The 26,308-nt window shown below is 40.7% G+C and overlaps 1 protein-coding gene across 2 annotated transcripts in view; it reads right to left on the minus strand.

Annotated features, from left to right (window-relative positions):
* Positions 1-26,308, minus strand: part of rngtt (RNA guanylyltransferase and 5'-phosphatase) — a 144,900-nt gene that overhangs the window by 67,289 nt on the left and 51,303 nt on the right. For both annotated transcript variants that reach the window (XM_020455435.2, XM_020455434.2), the window contains one exon: positions 3,928-4,092. In XM_020455435.2, coding sequence (XP_020311024.1) covers positions 3,928-4,092 — 165 coding nt within the window. The remainder of the gene's footprint in view (positions 1-3,927; positions 4,093-26,308) is intronic.

Below are 26,308 nucleotides of genomic sequence, written 5' to 3' on the forward strand. Positions count from 1 at the left end.
ACAAAAGTCCTAGTGAAAAATGTAGGCCTAAAGCCAATTTTCAACACTTTAACCTTTTGCGTGTAGGGGGCAGTATTTTTGTTTTTGGCAACAACAAAAAAACGTACCCATTTAAAACGGCCTATTTCTCAGCCCCAGAAACTAGAATATGCATATAATTGTCATATTAGGATAGAAAACACTATAAAGTTTCCAAAACTGTAAAAATATTGTCTGTGAATATAACAGAACTGATATTGCAGGCGAAAACCTGAGGAAAATCCAATCAGGAAGTGCCTCTTAATTTGAAACCTCTCTGTTCCTATGCATGCCTATCCTCCATTTAAAGGGATATCAACCAGATTCATTTCTATGGCTTCCCTAAGGTGTCAGTCTTTAGACATAGTTTCAGGCTTTTATTTTGAAAAATGAGCGTGAAAGATCACATTGCGTAAGTGGATAGGTGGGTGCTCTCAGAGTGAGTTTTGCGCTACAGAGTAAAGCGGCCATTGTTTCTCCCGATGTTTTTGAAAAACCTACACACCCGTTTGATATATTATCGAATATATATTTTAAAAACAACCTGGGGATTGATTATAACATTTAACATGTTTCTATGGAAAATAATTATTTGGAATATACGTCTGCGTTGTCGTGACCACTCTTTCCTGTGGATTTCTGAACATAACGCAACAAACAAACGGAGGTATTTTGGGTATAAAAATAATCTTTATGGAACAAAAGGAACATTTGTTGTGTAACTGGGAGTCTCGTGAGTGAAAACATCTGAAGATCGTCAAAGGTAAACGATTAATTTGATTGCTTTTCTTATTTTCGTGACCTAGCTACTTAATGCTTAGTGTACATAATGTTATGCAGGGCTATCGATAAACTTACACAAACGCTTGGATTGCTTTCGCTGTAAAGCATAATTTCAAAATCTGAGACGGCAGGTGGATTAACAAAAGACTAAGCTGTGTTTTGCAATATTGCACTTGTGATTTCATGAATCTGAATATTTTTTTTGTGATATTATTTGACTGTGGCGCTATGCTATTCAGCGGTTGCTGACGAAAATGATCCCGTTAACGGGATGGGTAGCGTCAAGAAGTTAAGCCAATGACCCATCAACAGTCTAACAGTCAAATAAATACATTTAATTTATGCTATCTGATGAATAATAATTTGGTTGTGTTTATAAAAGGTCTTAGGTAACAGAATACTGAAAAACTATTATTTCAAGGAACATAACAGCATTTTCATTAGTTTATGTAAGTCTAGGCTACAAGTACAAACGAAAAAGCACTAGTTCAAGTCCATCACAAAGAAGTCCATAATTTAGTCTAAAGAAATATTGTTGAAATAAAATGTATTGAAAAGAAAACAGAAGTAAGTTTATTACGTTACTAGTTTTTGCTTAGTAGCCAGAGCGATGCAGCCGCGAGTGTGGTCATGTGCTGAATGCATGGATAGCCCAGATATTCTTGCAAAAAGTGAAATTTGGAAATAGAGCTCTTGAATTTTGTAGAGATAAGGTAAGTGTCATAGAAACTGCAAAATATTATCTTTCTGATACTATATAGAAATGTGACTCTGAAGGAGGATTTGATAAACTGATGCTTCTTTCCCTGCACCTGTCAAATATAAGATTTGCCCATCTCTTCATGTCCAATTTAACAACTGATAATAGTGTCCCTCATCAGACTATTGTACATTTCATCCTGTCTATAATCTATGTCTTATGTGTGAAATTAGTTTCGGTATAGTCCTGATTGGCCGGCTGTGCAGGCTGACAGGCATGGTTTCACCTCGCTTATCAACTTGGATAAAGTCAAGGATATGTTTTGCACTAGTCTAAAAGACCTACTGCAACCCGTAGCATGTTTTAGTTTCCCTTACACTATTGTTGCACTAAATCGTTGTTAGGCCTAATTAAAATTTGATTGTGAAGTAATGTGCACAATTATCGCCCATTTATCCATTTGTCATTCATTCAGTGGGATGGCATCGTTTGATTCCCATTACGCATCAACTCGGATAGAGTCAATGATATGTTTGGCGTTACTCTAAAGGCCTACTGCAACACTTAGCATGTTTTCATTTTCCCTTACAATAAATCTATTACTAATCTAATTTATTGTAAATAAAACAGTCCAGGTAGCAGCTTATTTTTACAAAGTAAAATGTAAAAGAGAATGACATCAATCCGCAAGGATCGCGGTCAAATGATGTGCTATAAACATGAGCGCCAACGCTGATAAATAGGCATAAGAAACTTATCTAAATTAAATCGACCTCCTCACCCTCATCATTTGGTTGGGCATAATTAAATTTTCAATAGTTAACCAACGTGCACAATTATCACCTATTCATCCTTTCATTCATTCAGTAAGGAGAGAGAAAGCGCCTGGCTGGGTACCAACGACTTACAGCGCATTGTTTTGGAGGGTTACGTTGGGAATAGGTGTAAAGAAAAACAGGTCAAAGGGCTCTAAATACTTCTGTGATTTCTAAATTCAGACAAATTGAGCAATGTAAAATACAAACATTTAGGAAAGGTCAGGGAAGGAGCAGGACGTAGATTTTTATTGCGGATTACTTTTATTACACAATCAAATGTCAATGGCCGTTGGTCTATGGCAGTTCTAGTGTTAATTCAGGGGAGCTGGAAACTTGAAGAAAACCCATCACACAGCCTCGGCCTCATTGAAATATCATAAAAGGAATTTCCGGCAAACATGCCATGAAGTGGAAAGCTGCGCCACCACGAATGAATAAACCAGATTCCTATTCCCCCATTTCATGATGTCTCTAACAGAGATATGGCTGTACGCAGAGCAGATGGCCTCAGCATCGGAACAAAGACATAGCGAATGAGGCAGGCGTAACTCCAATGACTTCATTTCTGGAATATCTTAATCTACATCCTGCTAACAAGACAGTGGGCAATCTGTCATAAAAGCCTCAGACAGGAGGGGTTGGAAGTTGGAACAGGGTTTACCAGGGGGGTAACCCAGTCATTCATGGCTAACATTTCATGCAGGACAAAACAGGCTCCAGCACAAAGAGATCAGTGATAGTAGCTGGGACTGGAGCTGTTCCCTGCTTCCGCCATGACCAGACCTGCCATATGAACAGTGGTGGGAAAAATGTGAAGACTGCCATAAACCCTTGCTCCCGCTACTCTGTTATCAGGCATTTAATGGAACGTACAGAGCTACAGTTTCCCACTGATCTGGCGCAGTGTAGATCTAGTTTTTTTGTGCAATGTCCTTCGGTGGAGCCATTATGAGACTGAGGGTGCAGGGCCTTGCTGGCGAGTTTTAATAGCTTTTGGAGAATAAAAACACTCTTGTCCTTGTCAGTAGAAGCACATGATCTGCAAACACAAATAACTCTGTATAGAGGTAGGCCGGGATTCCTAATATAAAAAGGCTCCTTAGAATACCTCCATGATCTGTGAATAATCAATTATAGATTGCAAATAGTGGAGCCACATAGGCCATTTTCAGGGCTAACATTTTTTTCTGTTGATTTAGTTTTTATGAATATTCCCACTGATTAAAAAAAGCTTTGATCACATTTATTTTTCCTTTAATGGTGACAGAGGAATCTACAATGCCCTTTGTACGAAGGCAGTCAAAAGCAGTCAATCTACAGTAAAAGCACAGCGTGGGAAGAAAATGCAATGTACCCTTTATGAGAGCACATTAATACTTCAAGATTAATAATACATATTTGTTTCAAAGTGAGAAAACAAAATCGGCGACTGTGAAGGCATTTAAAGTTTATCTATCCTGTTGTTTTGATTAGGCCTTAGACGAGTCCCTGAACTGATGGAAAAGTTAAATAATGCATTAGTAACATGTACGGCTAGAATGTCAGACCACCACAGACTTGTGATGATCTGGCCCTGGCACAGTTTGTGCACATGCATGCGTGTATTACCTTTCGTGCTGCGTGGATGTCAAAGAATGGCTTGTTCCTGACACTGAAGGGCTCCTTTGTCTTGTCGATCTGTCCCGTCTTCATCTTCTCCATCCGAGGGGAGATGATCTCTTTCTCTATGCACAACAGCCGAATATTGAAATCACACTGACCGACCGGCTGACCCTGAAAGACAAAACAGACAAACAAATGAATCATCTTTGAACACAGTGTGAGGCTTTGCATTTCTATAATTCATTTGAGAAGGAACTAATGCAAAACCTGACTTGCTAATACAAAGGCCATTTTGATTGCTAATATCTACCCCACAGCTCAATGGTACAGTGAATATGAACGCATTTGGATGTTTTTACTTGGTTGATATTTTCAAACGAAATCCAATCTTTCATATCATCCTCTCGATAGATTGGTCTAGATATGACAAGGTTACGAGCTGCCAATCCAGTGCCATGGCAACAGTGTACAGGTCTGAATAATCATGAGCTGAACTGAAGAGAAAGAAAGGGAGAGAGAGACAAAAAGACAGAGAGAAGATGAGACAGAGAGAGAGATTGAGATTGTTGAGTTCTCTTGGGATAGCTACAGCCAGGGCCATCAAATAAAGAGCATCACTAAGGCAGCCAGAAGTCACAGGTAATGAGTGTCTGTGTATTCAATCAACGTTTTAGGGAGGTCGCCATGCCAACGGGTCTCGTCTAATGTCCTCCACTCCTGTTTTTCACACAGAGCTTCTGAGAAAAGGATAGGTTCACTTCAGACTGACAGCAGTATGTCTCCCAAACCTCAGGGACCACAAATCTTCCGTTAGGCACTAAACGGTCAGTCCATTCTCATCCGTTTGGTGCCTAATGAATATGACCCTGAACACGGACAGAAACAGGGATGGACTACACTACCGAACTTGCCAAATCGTTTTTCTTTGCGCCCTAATGAATATGACCCAGGTCTATGGGGGTAAATCATTGACATATCGATTTGAACGTGTAGAATATATTTGTAGTTTGTACACACAATTTGCTGGTGTGTAACTGATGACGTATGAAGATAATAATAATCTGTAGTTGTAAACACATTCTCCTACAGGTAACTTAATATTTGAGAGCAATAATTGCATCTGTACATGTCAATTTCGCGCCCTTAGACTTTTGGCAGTGCTTTAGCGCCCTATGTGACAAAAAGATTTGTAACAGAGATTTACAAGCAAGGAGAGAGAGTGAGTGAGAGCAGGAGCTCTTGGAGGTGGGACCTCTTTCTTTTAACCAATCAGATGAGGTTAACACAGACCAGTATACTCTACAGTGGTTGGTTGGTGACAGCTCACAAGGGGCCGTGTTGTCTGGCACAAACAACTGTCAATCAAGACATACATTACCAGGTTACCACTTGTATCCACCAAAGACTGTTCATCAAAGAAGCCCAGCTGTTAGTTGTCATGGCAGGTAAGTTTAAATGCCATTCTTTTATGGCTAGTTAGCAAGCTTTTTTCTTCTGTAATATTGTTTTTGGAAGCTATTGTCCAAGTCATTGTTATTAAGAGTTCGCCAAAATCGATTAGGTAAAGTTATTTTGCAAACAATTTTGAAGCTAACTAGCTAGCTTGATTTTGTATGGAGCCATAGCTAGCTAGCACAACCATTAGAAAAGTAATCATTAATCTGCTAAGACCAAAAAACGGACATAAATCCCATTAATATTGATCACCCAGTTAGATCTGAAGTTTTAGTAGAAGCACGACTGAAGGTAGAAACTAATTTGTTTAACTTTAGACATTGACTGCATTCTGTAGCTACTGCCCTTTGATTAATGCAAATACCTATCTAAACCATTTAAAATGGTCTGTCTCCACTCTGCAATCCACTCCCAGTTAAACAGGGTCCGTTCAGGCCTCCGTCAGCTCCACAATGCCCTGGGAGACGGGATGGACATCCAGAACTCCCTGGCAAAAGTCAGCAATGCCTGGAGGCAAAGCATCAACATCATTAGGAACCTGAAGGATTTCAAATAAGCAGGGATGCAACACAGTCAGCTAGCCTCAGCTGTGGAAAACTTGTATATTAATAAATATATATTTTCAGGTATGTTCCGCTGCACCATTAAATGCCACTTGAATGGGAACTATTATTGATGGCTTGCATTGTATTTGATATGACAATGTACAGTTAATATATTTATGTATGAATATTTCTCCTCCCTTCCTGGGATGTGCCTGAGAGGGTGGCAGACACTCTGTTAATGATAGAGCAAGCCGAGGTGCTGGGGGGCCATCACAAGCGGAGGACCCTGGAGTGCTCATGGAATGACCTCATGTACAGTCGGTGTCGCTTGGGCAGCAAGATTATGCACAACATTAACCTCAAGCGAAACTACTTTGGCAAGTTGCAGGGCCTGTCGGACAACCTGGCCAAGAATTTGTGGATAGTGCTTCAGCGTGCCATGGGAAAGGCTGTAGGCAACAGTGTGCAGTGACACTGGTGCAGTGCTTCTCCACAAACACCGTAGCAGGTTCTTCAAGCTCTGCTACAACATTGTCCATGAGGGTGTAGGAACTGGCTGCAGAGAACCTGACGGCCAACAAAATGTCTCACATTAATTGGGTCCTCAATTAATACCTACAAAGGCAAGTCAGTACTGGGACTCATGTAGCATCAGTGATATCAGGGCACCAGTCCAAATCACAACTTTCTACCAATTTCGTGGTATTCAAATGGTTGTAGTTACAGTCTTGTCTCATCTCTGCAACTAGCGAACGGACTCGGGAGAGGCGGAGCCAGAGGCTGATTATCTTCCAGGTAGATACGGAGCCATTCATAGTCTTCGTACCTCTGGCTAGCGGGCTAGCTTCACATCCATCCCTAGTTACTTCAGTGTGTATTTGTCCAGACCTGAGAATTTATTCTTGTCTGAATGCGTACCACAGCAAGGGCTCTATTTGGTAAAACTTTCTGCGACATTGAAGGTCGCCAAGAACACAACACATTCATATATCTTTATGTACATATTCTTTATCCCCTTACACTGTGTATAAGACAGTAGTTTTTTTTGGGAATTGTTAGTTAGATTACTTGTTGGATTATTACTGCATTGTCGGGACTAGAAGCACAAGCATTTCGCTACACTCGCATTAACATCTGCTAACCATGTGTATGTGACAAATAAAATTTGATTTGATTTAAAGAGAAGAAGTTTGGAACCACCAAGACTCTTCCTACAGCTGGCCGCCTGCCAAACTGAGCATTCGGTGGAGAAGGGCCTTGGTCAGGGAGGTGACCAAGAACTTGATGGTCACTCTGACAGAGCTCCAGATTTCCTCTGTGTAGATGGGAGAACCTTTCAGAAGGACAACCAGCACTCCACCAATCAGGCCTTTATGGTAGAGTGGCCAGATGGAAACCACTCAGTAAAAAAGGCACATAACAGCCTGCTTGGAGTTTGCCAAAAGGCACCTAAAAGACTCTGACCATGAGAAACAAGATTCTCTGGTCTGATGAAACCAAGATTGAACTTTGGCGTGAATGCCAAGCATCACGTTTGGAGGAAACCTGACACCATCCCTACTAGAGGTCGACCGATTAATCGGAATGGCCAGTTAATTAGGGCCGATTTCAAGTTCTCAACAATCAGAAATCTGTATTTTTGGACACACCGATAAAAAAAAAAAACTTTATTTAACTAGGCAAGTCAGTTAAGAACACGTTCTTATTATCAATGACGGCCTAGGAACGGTGGGTTAACTGCCTTGTTCAGGGGCAGAACGGCAGATTTTTACCTTGTCAGCTCGGGGATTCAATCTTGCAACCTTACAGTTAACTAGTCCAACGCACTAACCACCTGACTCTCATTGCACTCCACGAGGAGCCTACCTGTTACGCGAATACAGTAAGAAGCAAAGGTAAGTTGCTAGCTAGCATTAAACTTATCTTATAAAAAAAAATCTAATCAATCACTAGTTAACTACACATGGTTGATGATATTACTAGTTTATCTAGCGTGTCCTGCGTCGCATATAATCAGTGCAGTGCGCATTCGCGGAAAAAGGACTGTAGTTGCTCCAACGTGTACCTAACCATAAACATCAATGCCTTTCTTAAAATCAATACACAGAAGTATGTAGGTGTGCAGCAACGCTCCCCATCCAATCTGACAGTGTTGAAGAGAGTCTGCAGAGAATAGGAGAAACTCCCCAAATACAGGTGTGCCAAGCGTGTAGCGTCATACCCAAGAAGACTCTGTAATCACTGCTAAAGGTGCATCAACAAAGTACTGTTTTTGCTTTGTCATTATGGGGTATTGTGTGTGTAGATTTGCGGGGGGGAAAAAAACAATTTAATACATTTTTGAATAAAGCTGTAACATAACAAAATGTGGAAAAGGTCAAGGGGTCTGAGTACTTTCTAAAGGCACTGTATATTATAATGCCACACACCTAACATCTTAGGCGAATGGGTCAAAATGGTCTTATTCTCATGGTATACGGCAAGTGTCAATGAAGATTAGTTAAGTGAGTACTCTCCCCCAATTGCTCAGTTTAGCCAGGCGGCCAGCTCTAGGAAGAATCTTGGTGGCTCCAAACTTCTTCCATTTAAGAATGATTCCTTTGACCTCATGGCTTGGTTGTTGCTCTGACATGCACTGTCAATTGTGGGACCTTATATAGACAGGTGTGTGCCTTTCCAAATCATGTCCAAATACACAATTTACCACAGCTGGACTCCAAGTTGTAGAAACATCTCAAGGATGATCAATTGAAACAGGATACACCTGAGCTAAAGAATAGTTACGTAAATAAAAACCCTTTGTGCAAAAATGTCTAAAAGGTTTTTTCTTTTAGCTTTGTCATTATGGGGTATTGTGTGTAGATTGCTGAGTTTTAAAAATATTTTTTAGAATAAGGCTGTAACGTAACAAAATGTGGAAAAAGTCAAGGTGTCTGAATACTTTCCGAAGGCACTGTAGGTATAAGCTTAAAATGTGTTAATTTACTATCTTTGGGGAAGATTGGTATTGGTGAGACGAACATGAAATATCAACACTAACCCAAGTTATGTGTAATTGCTGTTTCAAGACATTTGTCTATGGGTTTTAATATCGTAATATTTGACCAGTGCACCTTCCTACCATCAGGGTGCAGGACACAGTCTTTGCCAGTGAGAACCAAAAGGGACCTAGCTTTGTTCCTGCTTCCAAAAGACTACGGAGTGAGAAGGGCCACATTCTCTTCTACTAGGCCCTCTGTACCACCAACTCCCATGAAGTACTACCACCATATCCTAACCCAATTCAGAAGTGGTCTTCGGTGAGATGCACGTTTTGTCCACCATGACTGGGAAAGGCCCAGAAGATCCTTCAAGCACCTGGTTTGCATCCCAATATTGTGTTCATTGTTTTCAAAGCCCTTTAAATAATGAGACTAAGACCGTGACAATACAATTAGGAGAAAAATGACTATACATGTGTGGGCTACTACGCTATCTAAACTATGGATGCAAAGACAATGTTTTAAAATATATGGCTCAGTTGGTACAAGCAATACAACGTCTTATGACAACAAAAACAATGGGTCAAAACGTTGTTTTTTTTTTGTTACATAATGGGGTAAGACAGCTGTACTAAGGACAGTCAAACAAAAATCATCCTAAATAGGGGTTAAAACAGTATCAATAAATTAGTCTTAATGCAAGCAGATCCAAAAAAGCCGTGTGATATGCACTATTGGACTGGGATTGCAACATCTCCTGTGGACCTACCAGTTGACCACGAGCACCATCCTGTCTTGGGGGACCAAACAGCTCAGTACAAACTGACCAAATAACGGCATAACCTGGAGGCCTAGGAGAGCCAGACAGCCCTTCAGTAAATTAATTAAGTAGCATCTCACGAGCCTTGGCTTGTGCGAGCCGGAACAGCATCTCCTTAATGCTGAGACACATTGGGTCTACAGTCTTTGGTTAACTCAAGACGGGGATCAGGGGATCGGGGATCAGTTTAATGAAAAGGAGTAATCTAGCATGCATTAAACTGAACCAGTGGTTTAGTAGGCCAAGTCATATTCATATGAAATGGAGAGACAATAGAACATTTGGTCTATAACAATAAGACACTGGAGTGTCCACTATAAAATAAAATAAAACTTGGGCTATTGGCCCAGATCATCCGCCATGGTGGTGGCAGCATCATGGTTTGGGCCTGCTTTTCTTCAGCAGGGACAGGGAAGATGGTTAAAATTGATGGGAAGATGGATGGAGCCAAATACAGGACCATTCTGGAAGAAAACCTGATGGAGTCTGCAAAAGACCTGAGACTGGGACGGAGATTTGTCTTCCAACAAGACAATGATCCAAAACATAAAGCAAAATCTACAATGGAATGGTTCAAAAATAAACATATCCAGGTGTTAGAATGGCCAAGTCAAAGTCCAGACCTGAATCCAATCGAGAATCTGTGGAAAGAACTGAAAACTGCTGTTCACAAATGCTCTCCATCCAACCTCACTGAGCTCGAGCTGTTTTGCAAGGAGGAATGGGAAAAAATTTCAGTCTCTCGATGTGCAAAACTGATAGAGACATACCCCAAGCGACTTACAGCTGTAATCGCAGCAAAAGGTGGCGCTACAAAGTATTAACTTAAGGGGGCTGAATAATTTTGCACGCCCAATTTTTCAGTTTTTGATTTGTTAAAAAAGTTTGAAATATCCAATAAATGTCGTTCCACTTCATGATTGTGTCCCACTTGTTGTTGATTCTTCACAAAAAAATACAGTTTTATATCTTTATGTTTGAAGCCTGAAATGTGGCAAAAGGTCGCAAAGTTCTAGGGGGCCGAATACTTTCGCAAGGCACTGTATAAATAACATATTTATTAAAATAGGCTATAGCCAATAGGAATATAGGCAATTTACTCAATGTCAACCGTGCATTGCCCTGCTGTGTGCTGCCTGATCCAATTCTGATCGGAGTAATTGTTTGATATTATGATTTGTTACCATCCATTCGGACAACTGAAATCTATATTCTGGTCGTCTGACTTTGAAAAAAATATATATATATTTTTTTACTTTCCACGGACAAGCGGAAAAACCTTAATATCGAGCCTTGGTGGTCTATGAAAACTTCATCTGATTGGTTAGAAGAAACAGGATCCACCTCCAAGAGCTCATTCTCTCCCTCTCTCCTTGCAAATCACTGTTTGCACATCTACAAAGCTTTTGTCACGGTAGGGAGCTAAAGCAATGCAGATGCAATTATTGCTCACAAATATTAAGTTACAACTTAGCCAACGCTATTACAACTACAAATCTATTCTACACGCTCAAATCGTTATGTCAACGATTCACCGCAGCCTAGTCAGCCCAGCCACTTCCCAGTCTGGCAGGGTGGAGGGAGCTGAGACTGACAGTTAGTAAAATAAGCACAGCACTTTAGTGTCTTCAACCATCGCTTCATACAGCAAGAAAGGCACTGATCTCAGTTCTTGTTCCGGGAAGTCAAATCCAAGTCAAGTCCAAATTCAAATTTCAAAGCCCTTTGTTATTCATACAGCAAAGAGAACACAAAACGCCACCAAAATTCTGCAGCAAGAAAAGCGCACAGAGAATAATTATCCCTAAAGTGAACGAAAAAGGATAATAAACAATGACGTAGTAATCAGATTAGAGCGCTGCAGAGTGACAATAGCAGCCTTCATTTGCAATCCAGTGGCAGTCTTATCTGCTTGGATGTGCTTCATTAAAAAACACCAACTACAGTCACTCATTAGCAGGAATGGACTGCTGGAGGGGCTGACAGGTGGCTGATGAGCGTTAATTGCAGCACAGCCTATACATCATCTTCAACATTCACTATGATCATCCTCATGATCATAGACTAAGCCATATACAGTATTCTACTTTCTTTGGACTTCTCATAAGGCTTTGATGTAGCCTAGCCTACATGCAAACAGCATTGACACAGATTGTGGCTTTTCAGATCTTGCTGAAATTACACTCCAAGAAGCCAAATGAAAGAGAGAAAAAGAGAGAAAGAAAAGAGACCCACAGAGAGAAATAGAGAGAGAGACAGAAGCTTGCAGAGAAAGATTGTTGTGACATAATGTTCTCAGCAGAACTGAGAAATACTGAAATGCAAGCCTGAAGCCAGCCTGTAAGGTTGGAGATAAAGCTGCAGCACTTTAGCCTATACCCAACATAGTGCACTACTTTTGACCAGAGCCCTATGCCCTGGCTGAAAGTAGTGCACTAAATAGGGAGTCATTTGCAGGGCCATACATATGTTTGTGCCCCAGGGGAGCAGCTCAATGCTTAAAGTAAAAATTCACCCATTATGACAGTTATGTTTTTTTTGCATTTCTGAGCGATGTTCTATCGATTCACTGGGTCATTTTATGTTTATCTGAGCTATTGCCGTTCAAGCAGGCAGAAATCTGACCGGTATGAAGTAGCATTGCGATAAAGCTGCTCTTACTACACAAGTCAATAGGAATACGACTTTTAGATTGCGAAAACATCTATGATACATGTCAGATTTCAATACTGGCCGATGCCATAACGATAATCCTACTATGATACATTTGTCATTTAACAGAGGGTCTCACACATTTCTCCTATTTGTCTGCCTCTTCAGTCCAGGGTGCATTGCATGTTGCGAATGTCAGCCTGAACATGGTGAGATTGTAGACTCCTAAATTGACAGTGCAGTTTGTTGAGGCGATTTTATAGCTAACTAGCTACTACTGATATTGACTTTGGTATTATTGAGTGGGTTTTGAAGGAGTGGATTTTTCCTTTAGCACTTCATGTTTCACAAGAACAAAACGCATGCGGGTAACAACTGGTTGACATTTAAAGCTTCTTACACCCCGTCAAGAAGAAAACACGCTCTCTGCAAGCCAATCGGCCGCATGGGACGCTCGTGCATGTGACGGCATCATCTATAAAGTGGCCACACAACACCGGGGGACTCTGAATCAATACATTGCTAATCTACGGGGAACCATCAAGTAGTAAAATAAAGGCGGTTACCTCAGTATACATGCATAGACTGACCAGGTGAATGCTACTGTACAATCCCTTATTGATTGTCACCTGTTATATCCACTTCAAACCAGTGTAGATGAAGGGGGGAAGACCAGTAAAGAAGGATTTTTAAGCCTTGAGAAAATTGAGACATGGATTGTGTATGTGTGCCATTCAGAGGGTGAATGGGGCAAGACAAAAGATTTTAGTGCCTTTGAATGGGGTATGGTAGTAGGAGTTTTTCACACTCAACAGTTTCCAGTGTGTATCAAGAATGATCCACCAGCTAACTACACACAACTGTGGGAAGTATTGGAGTCAACACGGGCCAGCATCCATGCCACAATGAATTGAGGCTGTTCTGAGGACAAAAGGGGTGCAACTCAACATTAGGAAGGTGTTCCTAATGTTTCATACACTTGGTGTATATTTATATGCTGCACCGTTATGTAAAGGCTATGCCTCTTGGGTGCTAGTAGGAATCATAGCTGAGTAGAACATCACTGTGTAGGGACTGAGGACCATCAACTGAAACTTCTATAAAACAGCTCAGGGAATAATACCTCACTTCTCAAAATGTGCTGCTCTGAGGGCTTATTACAGTGGTGTTTGATAAAATTTTTGAGAATGAGACACTTCAGCAGCCGTATAATGCAGCCGCCTTGGTGACATGGCTCGCCTCCAACTCTGGAAATCTGCACACACAACCTCTAAAGACAACGAATGTGTCCCAAATGGCTCCCTATTCCCTATGTAGTGCACTACTTTGGTCTAGAGCTCATATGGTTCTGGTCGAAAGTAGTGCACTACATAGGAAATATGGTGCCATTTGGGATGCACACACTCCCGCGCCTGCCTGCTAGGCTTCAGTAACTTTGGTTGGGCTTTGTGAAGACAAATATAATTACTGCTATTATGAATGGATGGTGGGCAGAGGGGATTATGTAAAAACCCCGTGAGCGAAAAGCGATTGCATTGCATTTTGAATTCAAATGTATTATGCTCAGACTCAATGTGCAATTATGTGCAGACTCAAAGTTTCCGATTACATTACAATTAAGAATGTGTTTAAACTACAGCAGCTTTCAGAATAGTTTTTTTTTTGGGGGGGGGGGGGGATTCACTCGATGTCTTAACTTATGGTGCTATTTCGAAATTTGGTTGCGCATCAGCAGATTTTATTTTTTTATGTCAGTCAATTAGCCCATGTCAGATAATTGTTTTTAGATTGACAACTCAGTCTAGCCATCACTTTTGTTTGTGGGGGGGGGGGGGGGGGGCTCTGACTGCATGTGTGGGTATGGATGTGGTTACGCAGACCCGCGAGCCACCGCGGCCCCTCATGGGAAGTTTAGATTTTTCTGGGCCCCACCCTCATCAAAGTTGCCTATCCCTGGGCTAGACTTTGGCTCGTTGAAGCAGTTCCTGCGCATTTCACAACACAGCGTCACTGGATGAAAAGATTGAATTCTATCCAATTAACAGCAACTCAAAGCAGAGCATAATGTTCCTGGAACAACAACTGGTATCAAAGCCAAACAATTTTACACTGTGTGTGTCATAGGGGGAAGAACACGGTGGTAGTGTGTGAGACAGCTACAAGTGATTCAAAACAGTTATTCTGGGCATGTGCAGTCCTCTAGACTGTTCAGGTACAGTTCACTGGGTACAGTATGCCTGCTGCCAGAGATAGTCTAGAGTAAGAAATACTAAGTTTCTCCAACCTTACCTTTTACGTTTTGATTTGCGCTCTTAAAATCAAAATTCAGGGAGCCCTTTTGAAAGTTTGAAAAGCGCATTCAAATTCACTTGACCCGGCAAAGTACAAAGATCAATAGGAGTCAATTAACATAATTAATGCCGTGGCATTTTGTTCATACAGCCAGAAAAGCCAAAAATGACACAAGGGACAGATTAAACAAAGCATGACAAATATATGCACGAAGTTAAATAACCCAATTTAATTAATCCCAAGGGACAGGGTAGCCTAGTGGTTAGAGCGTTGGACTAGTAACCGGAAGGTTGCAAGTTCAAATCCCCAAGCTGACAAGGTACAAATCTGTCGTTCTGCCCCTGAATAGGCAGTTAACCCACTGTTCCTAGGCCGTCATTGAAAATAAGAATTTGTTCTTAACTGACTTGCCTAGTTAAATAAAGGTAAAAAAAAAATAAACACTAGAAAGCGTGCTATGGGATAAATGTGGATTGTTAGAGCACTGCTAAATTTTGAAAAACAAAATGCATATTTATCTTAATCTCTCACGACCTATAAATTCAAACATTATCTGACAAGATGAAAAGGCACCAAAAAAAAAAAGGTACTTTGGACAAGATGGACTATGAATCGATGCTAATATCGCCGACCCACAAGGAGTTAGCTGAAGATGCTTGCTCCCAAGAGCTCCCCCCCAGAACTCATTCAGAGCAACCTACTGGTTGCTATAAACAAATTAAGCGAGGAGGTAGACAAAGTTGGCTGCTATCTCAAAGAATATTGGGACTATGACCGGAACTGTGAATGAAAGGTGCATGAGGTCGAGCAGACGATCACGAGGCCAGGCTACAGGACATTGAGAAACAGTGCAAAACGTTAAACTTAAAAAACAAAAAAATTCAGCTGAAAACCTGCCTGGAAATGCTTAAATCGCATTCACGATAGCAGAACATCCAAACCTTTGGGATACAGGTAGAGAAAGGGAGGCCCACTGAATTTGTAATCGGAGCTGATACCGGCCCTGCTGGGGAGTGAAAACCTCAAAACACACATCCTGACCGATCGCACACACAGATCATCCGCACCAAAGCCAGTCAAGGGCGCACCACCAATGCCATTCATCGCACGCCTGCAGATCCCCTCAACTATAATGGAGCTAGGGTGTCCTTCTACCCAGATCTTACTTTGGAGGTGAGGAACAAACTGAAATATTATGATGAGCTGCGCAAAAAAGGCAGGGCAGCCAACATCTGATATGGATTCCTTTTCCCAGCCAGGTTCAAGGTGACAGTCGAGGGATCATCGCGCTTGTTTGATACTCCAAAATAAACCAAATTGTTATTGGCAAGCAAGCACTCTGGCTGAGGAACCAAACCTGTCGTGTCAGACGGCTAAATGGCCAAATATAGGCCAGTGTTGTGTTTGAATTTCTTGCCGATGTTCATTACGATGAACATTGGAACTTATGATTGGTGCGATGTTATTGTTTATAACATTGTTTAGCCGATCAGATCATCTCCGTGAGAGATAAGATGTTTTTTAGTTTTTTTTGCAGAGCATCTATAGATGCGGAGTTAACTTAGGTTATATGTCTAGGCACCATAAGGTTTGTGTGTTAGTCAAGGGGTGCTTTGCTGGAGGAAGTCACTAAGTAGTCAAATCAAATTGAACTAAGGTTGGGGGGGGGGGGGGGGTGTCTGTGTTTTATATTTAGTTTCAGTACAGGTGGTATGATAAGTTCCAGGATGGTGGGACATTTTTGGTTTTATGGCAAAAACAATTTGTTCTAAAACAAGTAACGGCACATAGTGACCGGGCACAGAGTAGGCCTAGTGGAATAAAGATAGTACGTTGGAACTGTAATGGCTTAGGTCAGTTCGTTAAAAGAGTTAAGGTTTTCTCCCCCATCTTAAATCACTGTCCGGTGTCATGGTGTTTCTTCAGGAAACTCATAAAAAATGCATGGCTCGGAACAAACTACAAGTCGGCTGGATTGGTCAGATATACCAGTCAAATTCTGATGCAAAAGCGAGGAGGGTAGCTATTCCTTTTATTTACTCATCCTTGATTTCAGATCCTAATGTCAGTATATTATTGCGGTTGGTACACTGAATTGGATACCAATAACCTTGGTTAATTTATATGGTCACAACTTCGATGATCCATTATTTTTCCAAAGGGTATTTAAGTCCATTACAAATATATTGGAGTGGCGACTTCAACTGTATTTTGGATCCTCTTTTAGATAAACAGCTATCAAGGTCAACAATCAAATGTCAGTGTTTGTCTAAATACAAATGACAAACGTTAACATTGCCGATATTTGGAAACTGACGCATCCAACGGATAGGGCTTTTTTTTTTTTTGCCAGTTTATAACTCATATTCCAGAATTGAGCACGTTTTTTTGCTGCGGCTGTTACATTTCACCTGATTCTAAATCACAGGCCATTCTCCACTCTCCATGGTGCTGAAACTGGACAATATGTCTGCAGGTCGGTGACTGTGGCGCTAAGATGCTTACCTGTTGAATGATGAGGCTTTCTGTCAGTATTTGAAGGAGCAGATGACTTATTTTCCCTTTGAGCTAACAACACAGGGATGTTGATGACTATCTTTTGGGAACCTCTCAAAGCTGTGATTAGAGGACACATTATTTCATATACATCGGAGAGGAAGAAACACGCCAATACTAGGCTGAAAGAAATCGAACAAGAGTTAGGGGAGCAACAATTCCTCGAATGAAGTCCTTGAGAAGATCAAAGTGTTGAAATATGAGTACAACAGCATCCTTTAGAAATAGGTAGCCTATTTACTTGATAGAATGAAAAAATATATTTTGAACTGGGTGACAAACCGCATAAATGATTTTCAAGGCAGCTACGGCATACACAAGCAACTCAAGCTATTCATAAAATGAAAGACCGGAATGGTAAAATTGTAACAGACCTGGGAATATCAATAAATGCTTTGCACAGTTTTACTCAGAGCTATATCAATCAAAATGTGATCCTGCTGAGCCACAAATGATTTAAGTGCCTTCTCACCAAATTTGAACTTCCTAAATTAGACAGGGGGGGCAGCAGTTGCGCTCGATGCCTTGATATCTCCTCTAAAGTCTAGTACAGCGATGGCACAATATTCCAAACAACAAGGCTCCCAGGCCTGATGGATAAATAATACAATTGTATTCGTACTGTGCCAGACTAGCGCTGCTTCTGTTGCAAATGTCCCACAAACATTGTATGAGGCTACTATAGGTCTGATCATGGGAAAAAAAAGAGTGGCCACAGATGTTGTCTCATCTCTGTGGCCGCTATAGAAGGTGCGTTTTAAATAATATATTTATGATATTATACACCCCGACAACACAAGTTTTATCCCAGGCCGACACAGTGGGGTCCGGAAATATTGGATCCCTTGATAAAAGATGAGCGAAAACGACTGTATAAAATACTACACATACTGAGCTATAATTGTATGCTCAAAACATACATATTATTTTAAACTAATACAATTGCTCAAAAGAAAGACATTTTGTTTAACAAGTAAATAATACAAAATATTGGATCCACTGTTTTCAATCCCGCTGCAAGGATAACGACAAAATACTTTTTGTGATTGGAGAACACATCGGGAGGGATCTTAGACCAGCGATTCTCAAATGGTGGGTTGGGACCCAAATTTGGGTCCTCGGATATGTCGTGACTTATTCTACGGATGAGGTTTTCAAAGAACATTTGTGAAGATTAGTATTATATATATTTTTTTTTTAAACTTTTGTTCTGAAACACTACTGCTACACATTGGCGTGCAGTGCATTGCTTATTGTTGCTGGCATTACACATACACCGTGTGTCCGAGATAGCTACATTATGACTCTGAGCTTTTACGCCACACGCACTAATCCAATAAAATGAGAGCGTTCTTGAGGACAGAACGTGCCAGACCACAGAGCGCATAGCAAATGACTACTATGCCCTGCAACTGGATGTATCCACAGATGTGGCAAACCATGCTATTCTCATGGCGTACTTGAGACATGTGTGGGAAGAGGACTTCAAGGAATCATTTGATTAGTGCAGATTTGCCCACCACCACAACTGAAATGTCCAATACACTGGACCTATATCTGGGAAGTACTGTCCGTAGAGCTCCGAGACAGGAATGTATCGAAGCCCAGATCTGGGGAAGGGTACCAAAACATTTGTGCAGCATTGAAGGTCCAAGAACAGTGGCCTCCATCATTCTTAAATGGAAGAAGTTTGGAACCACCAAGACTGAGCAATCAGGGGAGAAGGGCCTTGGTCAGGGAGGTGACCAAGAACCAATAGTCACTCTGACAGAGCTCCTGAGTTCCTCTGTGGAGATGGAAGAACATTCCGGAAGGACAACCAGCACTCCACCAATCAGGCCTTTATGGTACAGTGGCCAGACGGAAGCCACTCCTCAGTAAAAGGCATGACAGCCTGCTTGGAGTTGGCCAAAAGGCACCTAAAGCACTCGCAGGCCATGAGAAATAAGACTCTGGTCTGATGAAACCATGATTGAACTCTTTGGCCTAAAATGCCAAGCATCACATCTGGAGAAAACCTGGCCCTATGGTGAAGCATTGGGGTGGCAGCATCAGGCTGTGGGGATGTTTTTCAGAATTTGTTCATAACTGACATGCCTAGTTAAATAAAGGTTAAATAAAACATAAATCTAAATACCCTGACTTGTTCTGAACAGTGGCACAAGCACCTGAATGCCCTCATGACCCCTTTCTATGCACACCAAAATGTCCCTGAAATGCATTGTGAAAGCCTAAGACTTTAATGTTGTATGTTATAACTTAGCTAGTCATGTAGGCCATACAACAGGCTTTCAAATTATGCCCACCTGACCCAGATTGCAATTTATAATAGACTGTTGTTGGATTGCGTAAAAAAACAACAGTAATTGTGTTGCAGAGTTGTGGTCCAAAAATAACCAAACAAGCATGCTTGCTCTAGTTCCTCAACAGCACAGCCAGGAGATCTCAAAAAAGCACGTTATAGTTGAAGACTCTTCTTTCAGTCATAACACTGCATTGAAATTACTTAGGAACTGTGCTGATTAAACCCTTGAATGAGTAGGTGTGTCCAAACTTTTGACTGGTACCAGTCAAGAGTTGACAACTACTCATTCAAGGATTTTTCTTTATTTTACAATAAAACTATCAAACAACCCAAAGCTGTCATCAAAGCTGTCATCAAGGCAAAGGGTGGCTACTTTGAAGAATCTCAAATATATTATCATTTAAAAAAAAATTGTTTTATCCTTTTTTGGATAGTACATGATTCCATGTATTATTTCATAATTTTGAAGTCTTCACTATTATTCTACAATGTAGAAAATAGTAGAAATGTCTAAACTTTTGACTGGTACTGTATATTCAACACTACAGTAAATGTTCATATCTCTGTCTTTTTGTATTGGAAAATAATAAAGAGATTAAAAAAAAATTTGAACAAGAGTCTTGGGACCTGTCCCATAAAAAACAAATTAATTAATTAATAAATAAAAACAAATTAATCCCACAAAATAATGTATCATATAGCTTCAGTACACTGAATTCATTAGATAGGACTGGATACAATGAAGGAAATATGCTTTGTGTGTGGAAAAGGAAAAGCCTGTTGAGAACAAGACAAGCCACAATCAAGTGCATTATAGACGAGCTCTTAGTGAGCAATTCAACCGAGGGACTTGGAAGGAATCTATACATACACGGACATAAAATCTATAACATGCACCACCACAAATTAAGATGTCTTCAAAACAAAAAAAGTGAGGAGCGGGAACACAGTAATTAGTGAGAATTCAGAGAAGCAGCAACAACAGACTCGAACTTTGCTACTCTCTTGGCTAATCTGGGATGAAACACATTAAAATGGTGTGAGTCGTGACCTCTTGTCACTAGCAGCGTAATGATTAGGTTCCCCATGGGACCTCACCAGTGTTTTACAGTTGTTGTGGGCTCTGAAGCACTTTAAAAAAGTAGGAAGAATTATAAAACAGTCAGAGAGAAAGGCATCTACGTCGTAAAAGCATTTTAGATTTCCAATGAACGCTGGGGAGTAGGGACAGTTAGAGCTGTGTATTCACTAGGGCTGTCCCAACAAAAATAAATCTTGGTTGACAGAGTCATCTGTTCTTTCGACCAATCGAAATTTTAAAACATATTTTTCCATATATAAACACATCCTATGCGTTTTAATCAAATCTCAACTATATGCACTGAGCTTGTCTGATGCTTTAAGCAAACTGTTTGATTAAATAATTAACCCACTCAAAAACACTCAAATTGTCTGACCACAATTTATTTGATTGTGCTGGGCCTGGCTCAGACTTGCTGCTTTGTGTAAAAATAAAACAGCGAGTGACTGTGACTAGAACCCATTGTCGCTCTGTCCTCCTGCAGCGACCACCACAGAACATCAGTGTATATTGCGCTGTCTGTTGCTGAACCCGCAACACAACTACAGCCATTTCTGACTAAAAAGTTGTTACCAAAATCCCTCATTTGTTTAGAAAAAACAATCCCTATTCCCTCAACACTTGCTCTCTTTAGGTGACACATGTATGCATGTGACCAATATCATAATCACATCAGTAAATTGGTTATAACAAACTATGAACACCGTAACACGTGGGAGCAAAATGGATGCAGAGGACGTGACAGATAACCCTGAGACGGGGGAATGTTTACTGGTTGCGCAGGAGGTAAAAGGGGACATCAGATGTGTGGAACAAATTTGACTAGTGAAAAATTCTGGAGCTCAAGAAAAAAGGTCAGGAGCAAGCGATGCGAGCATATTATGTGTGCCAAACAGGTGTTGTAAAATTACAACACAATTTTTCTGACCATTTGGAACAATGTGAACACTAAATAAATGATCAAGCGTAGCAGAGAGTGTCAAAAAACAGTCGCATTTATTTGTGAATGCAATTTCCGAAATAGAACGTTTTAGGAATACTGTTTACGCAAATTATTCAATGGTCGAGTATTACATATCAGAATAATAATAACAATAAGGAGATCAAGGAAAAAGGAGGGTTAATATTATTTTAAATAGAATTTCTGACAATTTGGAACAGTGTAAACAAAACTAAATACATTATAAATACCAGAGAGGCTGGTCTAAACAACAACAACAAAAAGTATAAAGCCTTTGTTACAGCAGAGCAAAGATTAAAAACAGCCAAATTCAGGAAACCATTTATCCGACATGTGGTTGCATGAGGCTTGTTGCTCACGGAATCAGTAGGCTATTAAAACACTCAAACAGGATCAGTCTTATTTCTGTAGATATGATCATTTATGAAGCCAGGCACATTTAACAGTTAGACTATTGATTAGACTAGGGATGCACGATATATCGGTTAACATATCGGAAATCGGCAGATATTTGCTAAAAATGCCAACATCGGTATCGGCCGATGTTTAGTTTAACGCCCGATGTGCAAAACCGTTGTCAAAGCTGACTTGCAAACCTATATAATGTAGGTACATGACGCTACGTAAAATGTTGCATTATAAGTGCAACACAGCATTCCCAAATTAGCCCACACAATGTCTGCTGTGTGGATCGAGCAGTCATTTGAAAGATGAAGAAAATTTCAGCGAGACAACCCAAAAGGTGAAATCCATAAGGCAAGATAATGGAATTCATTGCCCTTGACAATCAATTTCTCCCGGTCGTGGGTGATGTTGGCTTTCGCCGACTGGTCGAGCACCGGTACACACCACCAAGTGAGCTATTTTTCAGCCCTACCGGAGTTACACAGTAATAGTGTCACTGCTGTTAGCTTCATGATATACTATGGAACGCCATTTGGGTCTTTGCTTGTCAGAAAAGATACAGTAGCACCGTCAAAGCTGTACAAAAGTCTGCAAACAAGCAAACACCAGCCACAAATTATATTTACAATACCGCGTTGGTAATAAACCATAATTTGTTCGACCGCAACTTCTGGGGTAGCTAACTTTAGCTTGGTCCCTAGCTAGCACCAATACAAACAGCCTGAAAACAATGATCAGTAGAATCTGCAGTCATTTTCATTATTCTTAGCAATTATTTCAGAATCCTTGTGAGTAAGTATTAGCTAGGTTGCCACTTGTTGTTCGCCTATTGAAATTGAACTTCAGTTCATGAAAATAAATAGCTAGTCAGCAACTTAACACTGTTGCGCAAAGCTAACGTTATAAGCAGCCAGCTAACTTCATCTGGCTAGTGAGGCTCGACCGCACCGGGTTTTGTGTTGTGAAGCTAGCCACAATAAGGATTAGGCACAATAGTGGTATTTGCGGTTATCCTTCTAAATAAAAAAGTGTCATTGACAGTAATGCAAATGAATACAAATAGTAGAATTATGCCATACTATTGTGGCTAATCCTTATTGTGGCTAATCCTTATTGTGGCTAGCTTCACATAGATGGGTCCGCCCACCATTAATCAAATAAGAACCTGTCTTATAAATGAAGGTCATTTTAGACGACACCTAGCTATATAATTAGCTAGCTAACTATAGCTACTGAAACAGATTATGACGTGTTATTTGACGTGTATCTTTTTTGACACGCAACGACCCAAACGGCGTTCCATAGAAATCCTGGTTGAGAATGAAACGACTGAACAAATTAACAAAACAGCAAAGCAAGTAAGTGAAAGAAATAGGTTTTTATTATGTTTTACTGGTAATGGGGACATACGTAAATGCCAACAAAATAACTTTTTGGTCAGTGTGGTGCGTGGGTAACCTTTTTTTAACTAGGCAAGTCAGTTAAGAACAAATTTTTATTTACAATGACGGCTCGAACGATGCTGGGCCAATTGTGCACCTCACTATGGGACTCCCAATTACGGCCGGATGTGATACAGCCTGGATTCGAACCAGGGACTGTAGTGATGCCTCTTACACTCAGATGCAGTGCCTTAGACCACTGCGTCCATGTGTGTGTGTTAACTATTGAACTGTACTAGAACGCTTAGGAGAACGCTAAAATTATAAATATCGGTTATAGGGTTTTTCTTTTGGCAAGGAAAATATCGAATATCGGTATCAGCCAAAAATGTCATATCGGTGAATCACTAGATTAGACCTAATTAAGTTGGGGTTTCCTCTCTCCTCACTTTCCTTAGACAATTAAGGCAACGGCTGTTTTCTAGTCTCCTAACTCCGCTGCTGCCTCCGCCGCATTGTTCTCAACACCAATATGCTGGTTAACTTTGCTATTATGTATAAAGCAACATAAAGCAACACATTTAAGAAAAGGTGCCAATACAACAGTGCACTGATATGTTTCAGAACTGCGGACAGTGAACACTATCCAACGTGGGAGAAAGCGCCTTTCTTACAAAATAATATTTTTATTTTTGTTGCACCATTGTTCTTATAATATAACCATATACAATTTCAGTAGCAAATGTCAGACTGATGGAGTGTGCCATCCCCACTGCCTCCGCAATTGCACAGTCCACTCAGACCAATGTCTTGTAGTATTGACAAACTATGGGGAGACTGCAGTGATCAGTGACATCACAACAAAGACCACACTCCCTGCATTGGAAATCACCATGGTCAAAACTTAGACCATAGCAGTGTGGCCCTAGGCTGGTGTGCAGCAGAGCAGAGCCAGTCTGGAAGTAAGGCTCTAACGCTCCAAGGTGACTGCAGGGGAGCACACAAACGCATGAACAGACAGACCCAGACACACACACAGACACAGAAGCCTCTGGGTGACAGGAGGTACGGCAAGGCTTAACACGCATGCAGAACAGTTATCTCAGCAGGCACGACAGAGCAATAAGGACTACCTGGCTAATATCATCAGTATCACTCAGCGTTCACACGCAGTGTACAATGAGAACATTACTTTTTTCTTCTATCACACCTAATGGCACACCTGACCTCATCTGAGCATAATGTTAACTACATAAGTCACTTGGCCATTGGCTTTTTAACTTCAATTTAATGTCTTCCATTAGAAATTCAATTAAGCATAAACAGTGATGCGCTGTCAGGAAATGAAAAATATTAAATATGGAGATGAGTCTACTGTGACATTTCGTCTTTATCATGACACAGCTCTTGGATTCCTCCCCAGTTGGTGGCTGACAGTGAGAGGCAGGGTTTAACTCTGGGGTTGACAGACAGGACCTTTCCAGGAAAAAAAATAAAATCGTATTTAAAAACCCCTGGCAACAACATAAAATAGAAACATTCCTTCCTTGACTCCGGGTGGTGGTTAGGGTCAGGAAATTACATTTTTCAAGAGGCAACCAGTCATACACAATGGATCAGCATTGTGGCATTGTGTAGAATGACTATTGACGTTATGAACCGTAATGGAGTAATGAAGCACGAGCTATAAATCAATCCATAGAAATAAAAAATTGTAAATGTAACCAAATCGACTCAACCCTACTGCACAAACCCTTCAACCAAATCTGTGTAAACTCGATCTATACCCACCACATAAGGTCAAAGGGAAACATCCATAGAAATAGAATGAATAGAATCGCTTGTCTTTTTACTTATATTTTCTCCTTTATTTAAATCAGGTTAGATAAGACATTGAGAACACATTCTCTTTTACAACAAAGAGCTTACCAACAAGGAGCAATGACTCCGGCAGCAAAGCAGACAAGTGAGTAGCGACTGGTGATTGATTGTAACTCCCCCACAGGGCAGCAGGCAGGCAGGACACTAGGTGGTCCTCTCAGTGTGGAGCCAGGTCTGGGCGGCTTGACTAGGATAATGGAGGAGGCCAATAATGGGCTAGGTACTGGGGATCAATACTGCAGCACTTAGTGATGGCTCCGGGACACACGCAGTGCTGCTAACCTCTGTGCCTGATTCTTGCCGGATCATTCATCTCTAAGCTCGTCTGGTATATGAAGATGAAGATAGGCAATAGGTATCATTAAGGCTTGGCGTTATACTGTATTTTAATTTATACAGTACAAGTCGGAAGTTTACATACACTTAGGTTGGAGTCACTAAAACTTGTTTTTCAACCACTCCACAAATTTCTGCTTAACAAACTATAGTTTTGGCAAGTCGGATAGGACATCTACTTTGTGCATGACAAGTAATTTTTCCAACAATTGTTTACAGACAGATTATTTCACATATAATTCACTGTATCACAATTCTAGTAGGTCAGAGGTTTACATGCACAGTTGACTGTGCCTTTAAACAGCTTGGAAAATTCCAGAAAATGATGTCATGGCTTTAGAAGCTTCTGATAGGCTAATTGACATCATTTGAGTCAATTGGAGGTGTACCTGTGGATGTATTTCAAGACCTACCTTCAAACTGCCTCTTTGCTTGATATCATGGGAAAATCAAAAGAAATCAGCCAAGACCTCAGAAAAAAAATTGTAGGTCTCCACAAGTCTGGATCATCCTTGAGAACAAATTCCAAATGTCTGAAGGTACCACGTTCAGCTCTACAAACAATAGTACGCAAGTACAAACACCATGGGACCACGCAGCCGTCATTCTGCACAGGAAGGAGATGCGTTCTGTCTCCTAGAGATGAATGTACTTTGGTGTGAAAAGTGCAAATCAATCCCAGAACAACAGCAAAAGGACCTTGTGAAGATGCTAGAGGAAACGGGTACAAAAGTA

The sequence above is a fragment of the Oncorhynchus kisutch genome, linkage group LG21 (genome assembly GCF_002021735.2).
Source record: "Oncorhynchus kisutch isolate 150728-3 linkage group LG21, Okis_V2, whole genome shotgun sequence".
Classification (NCBI taxonomy): Eukaryota; Metazoa; Chordata; class Actinopteri; order Salmoniformes; family Salmonidae; genus Oncorhynchus; species Oncorhynchus kisutch.